The sequence below is a fragment of the Chanos chanos genome, chromosome 4 (assembly GCF_902362185.1).
Source record: "Chanos chanos chromosome 4, fChaCha1.1, whole genome shotgun sequence".
In the NCBI taxonomy this organism is placed as follows: Eukaryota; Metazoa; Chordata; class Actinopteri; order Gonorynchiformes; family Chanidae; genus Chanos; species Chanos chanos.
In genome coordinates this window covers 12510065-12515751 of record NC_044498.1, presented here as the reverse complement: position 1 = coordinate 12515751, position 5687 = coordinate 12510065, and the positions used below count along the sequence as shown (strand labels likewise).

The 5687-nt window shown below is 45.5% G+C and overlaps 1 protein-coding gene across 1 annotated transcript in view; it reads right to left on the bottom strand.

The window, feature by feature from the left end:
* Positions 1–1269: 1269 nt before the first annotated feature.
* The window catches only part of mafgb (v-maf avian musculoaponeurotic fibrosarcoma oncogene homolog Gb), a 13745-nt gene continuing 9327 nt past the window's right edge, over positions 1270–5687 (bottom strand). The window contains exons 2-3 of the mRNA XM_030772503.1: positions 2027–2093; positions 1270–1749 (exon numbers count right to left, since the gene is read on the bottom strand). Of these exons, the coding sequence (XP_030628363.1) occupies positions 1270–1749; positions 2027–2062 (516 nt within the window). The 5' untranslated portion in view covers positions 2063–2093. The remainder of the gene's footprint in view (positions 1750–2026; positions 2094–5687) is intronic.

The window sequence follows — 5687 nt, the reverse complement described above, 5'->3', positions numbered from 1 at the left end:
TAGCTCCAAAAAAAGGAACAAAATAATCATTTTAGCTTTCTAAAACATTCAGATCTTATTGCCTTGCCAACAGATTTGTTTGTTTGCTTCAGGAAAACAACACTCACTTTTTTTTCTCTTAAAAACAAAAATAAAAAACAAAACAAAAATAGGACTACCCAATCACATAAACTGGTCTCCATTATCCTGATAGCTACCATACAACTCCAAAAACGGGCAATACCAGAGAACACACACCGCTTAGTCTTCCTCCTAATCAGTGGTTGGTCAGTGCATAAAACTAGGCACAGGTAAAGGGATACTGTTTTTTTTTTCTGCAAAACCTTGAGTTGATAGATATTTTACAGTGCAGTAAGTACAGTATTCATTGTTACCCTCACTGACTCCTGTTTATAGTATGTGAATGACAATACTCTTATCATTCTTTTGTAAAATATAGTCCTGCCCCCCCCCCTCCCCCCTTTCATTCAGTTTGAAAGATGTAGAATGAGGAGCAAGGGAACCCATGGAGGCCTGTGTGATACAAACAGTGTTTTGCGACTCCCCCCCCACCCCACCCCCCCCACCCACCCCAAAAAAAGAACAGCAACGTGGCTAAAATACAGTATATCAAAACAACCGAACGTCTGCCGCATAGATCACAAGTTTCATAACAAAAACACAGAACAATCACAAACAGAATACACTTGGACCCCATGTGAACACCACATTACAAAAAAAAAACCCCAATATAAATACAAAGAACCACTGCAATAGCCTGGGATCAGCATTAGCAGCTATCTGCTGCTTTAACATCTTTTTTGTGTGTGTGTGTGTGTGTGTGTGTGTGTGTGTGTGTGTGTGTGTGTCTATGTGTCTTTGCGTGAGGAATCAACTTAACTGGAAGCTCAGGTGACTGAATTTTCTCCAATGTAGGCTCCTCTTTCTAACACAGAATGAGGTAGGACTGCCCACATCTGAGAGTAATGTAGAAATAGCGGTTGAGTTTTCAGGCAGATATCCTCCGTCTCTCCACCCCGGTCCAAAAGTGAACAGAAAGTCAGGTGGAATTTGTGCAAGACTGACCTCTGACCTTGATATTTGGCGGGGGGGGGGGGGGGGGGGGGGGTGTTGCCACACACTGACTCCATCCCGTGCCTAAATGATGATGCACTGACCAAGCTCCTCCCTCCCCATTCTCTTTTCTTCTCTCTCTCTCTCTCTCTCTCTCTCTCTCCCCGTCCCCACCCCCACCCCCACCCCCTCCCTCCTCATAGCCCCTGATGAATACTAAGACCTGGCATCCGTTTTTGATTTGACTATTGTTATGACGCTGGTGGCCCCCACCTTGCCAGGCACGAGGGGGCCGATGACGGAGGACAGAGGGCCCCTACCGGAAACCGGGACTGCCGCGTTGGTGACGGGGGCCACGGGCCCACGGGCCACAGTTCTGGCAAAGCTCTGGAGGGCCTCGTACTTGGAGCGAAGGGCGTCCAACTCCACCTTCATGCTGGCGTTTTCAGAGGCGAGTTTCTCCACTTCCTGCTGGAGTTCCGCCTTCTGCCGTTCTAGCTCCTCCTTCTGGGTGACGCGCTTGACGCGGCAGCTGGCGGCGTAACCGCGGTTTTTGAGCGTGCGTCGCCGCTGTTTCAACTGCAGAATCTCTTCCTTGGAGAGCCCCCGCAGGTGCTGGTTCAGCTCCCGCACTGACATGGACACCAGCTCGTCATCTGTCAAGCTTGTTCCATTCTCCCCTGGCTCCCTCTTCACCTGAACGCGCGCGCACACGCACACACACACACACACACACACACACACACACACACACACACACATACAAAGAGAGAGAGCAGAATGTAAGTATGTGAGGAATTCCAAAACCAAAAAAAATGGAGAAAAGAAGTAATGAGTGAGATGAAAGAAGGAATTAGAAGAGACTGAAACAAAAAAAGAAAAGAAAAACTAACACAGATAGAAAGGGACAAAGACAGACCTTTCTGACATTTAAAAGTTAAAACACATTTTTTGCCATGTCTATAGAACTTACCTTCAAGGCCTTGTTTCCCTTGTTAGTGGTCGTCATGCCACGAGAACCGCCGTCAAACAACACAAACCTACAAGGCAAGAGACAGTGCCGGCATTAAGAACCCGGGTCTCAGAGCAGCGTCAGGGTCAACGGATTCACAAAAGAGTCCGAATAAAACAGGCAAGTACAGGCACGCAGGCTCCTTCACTGAAACGCTGAGAATAAAATTTCACCTTTACTTTTTCGCCCTAAATATGACGGTTGCTGAGGGGAAAGTGCAAGTGAAAGCATTCTTCATTTTTGTGCCACGTGTAGGAGGAACTGGTTACCTTTCAGAAAAAAAAAAAAGAAATGAAAAGAAACGAGCGTCTGGACCAGTGAAAGTGGCAGCACTAAAACCACAGCTTCCTGTTTCCAACTTCCTCTGTGGCTCTGGCGGCCGGGAGCCTATTCTAAACGTTCTAGAACACATAACCTTCACGAAAGCCCAACAGGACGCTGACGGGTTGGCTAGCAACCAACAGAGGAGGGGTGAACAGCCTACAAGGAAGTGATGGTGACATGGGCTTGAGTCCAGGGGGTTACCACCTGGTAATGGACTCCAATTAGATAGTAAACTACAAATCCATGGCTTCAGGATAAGGACTGGCTGGAAAGCGAGGGTTTACTGAGCTCTTGACCCGCATGTTTCAAAGACAAACTTCTCAGATAGAGCCAGGCAGCGGTCGCTTCATGGAATATGGTTTTATTTCAATGCGAGAAGACGTCGCCCGTTAAAAGAAATAGTCTAGCGAGTTAGATAATACATGTTTGTTTGGAGGAAAAACAGAACTGCTTCCAAATACTTCAAGAGATTGTTCATAAGGGCATGACTTACTCCGCAATGGCACTCGTCACATGAGTATGACTCATCTGGCATGACGGAAAATATGCAAAGTGAATATCGTCTGGCTAGATTCTGTCATTAAAGAGTACATTAAAATGATTAAAAACATCGTTTTCTCTATGAGAAAGTTCAAGGCAAATGAGCCAATTCAAACACAATGCATTCGCTAGTTCTTCCTCAGTTTCCTCACTGTCTTTACTGTCATATCCTAAGAAGTTCTTTAGCTTAGTCTGCAGGTAGCGAGAACAATAACTTCTACCCAGAAATCTCACATCACAGCAATTCACTCCTCAAAGACTCGCTCTACCTTTCTAAAACAAACTCCTCCCTGCTAAGTGTCTGCTCGGTGACTGTAATTTAGTTGGACTGAATCTCGAGAAATACTCTAGTGAAAACGTTATGTTCCATCCGCTTGTATGGAATACTTGGATATCCCTCCTATTCCTCTTAATTTAGGTCAGCACAAAATTCACAAGTCGATATTTTAGAAACAGCTTCAGCGACGGATTTCACAGACAATCAAGATGAGCACCCGGAAAGTTCTGTGAAAGCCAAAGCATCCAGTGTGTGTTTTATTTCATTTGTCTGAGCAAGTGAAGGATACGAACAAAAATAAACACAAGAGCTACGCGAACAAGAGCAAACTGTGAAATGGATGAGATCAGTCCCCCTTGCTTCAAACACACACACACACACACACACACAATAGGCTCCATTTAGCAGAATGAGGAGATGACACCCCTGAAGCGGAGAGGCGGCAGGATGAAGGCCAGGCATTGTTTCTGCCCCTCATCGGCCATCATGGGACTCTGGCAGGATGATTCGGCACATTCCTAAAACCAATCGCTCCCTTGCCCTCTCTCTCTCTCTCTCTCTCTCTCTCTCTCTCTCTCTCTCTCCCCGCTGTTCTATCAGGGGAATGACAAGACCACACAGCAGAGCAGATTAGCTGGCCCACTATGCAACTGACTCGGAACAGACGCTACTCTGAACTTGATCCAGCCAAGGGCAAGAGGAGAGAGAGAGAGGGAGAGAGGGAGAGAGAGGGAGAGAGAGAGAGAGAGAGAGAGAGAGAGAGAGAGAGAGAGTGCAGCTCACTGCACAGCGACTGGATCAAGACACTGACATGGGCCTGTTTACTGTCAGAGAGCAGAACGCTAATCAAATAGACAAACAAACAAATAGGGTAAGTGAATTGGCTAGCGTGTGTATAACTACAAAAATGTCAATACGTAAAGATCAACATCAGACTATCTACAGTAGCATAAAGCAGCATCCAGGTTTTTTTTTTTTTATTAATATTATTTATTTATGCAGCAGGACTTGCACCAAGTATGTAAGGTAAAGTGAGAAATTCAACGGAAGTACATGAGCCTGGATTTGAAGTGTTGACCTTTTTACACCAAAGCAAACACGGCTCACACTGAGCGCATTAGGGAAGTGAGGGTGTGTTTGTGTGCGTGTGTGTTCGTATGGGGGGGTGTTTCCTGGCATATGCTTTGGAGAGAACCTCCCTCCTGCCTAGAGAGAGAGAGAGAGCATGGACAGTTCAGCCACAAATCCTATGGCTATTCTTAGAATTGAACCCACAAGAACAACAGCCAAAGATGAGGTAAAGAAAGAAAGAGAGAGAGAGGGAGGGAGGGAGAAGGAGAGAGAGAGAGGATACTCCCAACTACTGAGAAATCACAAATCCCAGGAAAAGAGACTACAGTTGACCTGTCTCTTTTCTAATCCTTCTCTGCCACCCCCTCATTAACACACTGCAAAAAAAAATAAAAATCCACCACAATCAAGCACAGGAGGGCAGGATTAGAGTTAGGATTAGGGTGACTAGGCCACATAGTCTAAACCTTCCTGATTCAAAAGGAAGCGTAAACAACAGGAAACAAGGCAAACAATGACACAAAAGACAGAGGAAACGGCAAACACCAAAAGTAAAAGAAAAAAAAAAAAAATACTGATAGACTATGATGCACTGTCTCAATGCAGACAGATCCTGTACCAAGTGCATTTGCCTTAGGCACACTCCCACTCACCCACCTACACACACACATACTCAAACACAAACACACACACACACACACACGTTGCATTCCCATGTGGCCTGAAAGGATTTGCCACACAATAGACAGATCAAAGCCAATGAAATTTCATTTGGGGGAGGGTTCTTTTCTTTTTTTTTTTTCACTGCCAGGCACGATCTTATTTCCCTGGTGCCTGACCCCCATCCCCCATCAGCCCCCTGTTCTCGCCGTACCACCCCTCCCTTTTCGGAGTGCCAGTTGGGTACAGATGCGCCAGTACCGACTAGCTGGGCCCTAACCGTGACAGTCTTTGCCAATCAGCTTCTCAAGCAAGCCCTGGGCACAACACATCCCTGTTCAAGTGCATGTCTAGCACACTGGATTCATATAACCGAATAATCCTCAAGCTATTGTTGAATAAAATAACAGATGTCAGTTTGGAGATAGAAACAAGATGTCAAGTGTACAGAAAGTGCTTCGGAGAAGTTTAGGTACAACGCAAAGTATCAAATTGGAATGTGCTGGAATCACACAGGGACTAAATTTAGACAGATTTAGATATTAAAAAAAAACTCAGGGTGCTGGAGTTTATTTAAATTCATTTTTTTAAAAGCTTGTGAAATGACAGATGAAGTAGTACGATAATGTTTAATCTGCGTTTCTAAATTGAGCCGAGTTTGTGCGGGCTTGCTGATGTATTTCAGCAGCTCCTCGGCGGGTTCGTGCTGTTTATATTGAATCCGCCTTCGCTTCAGATAGAGTCTTTCCT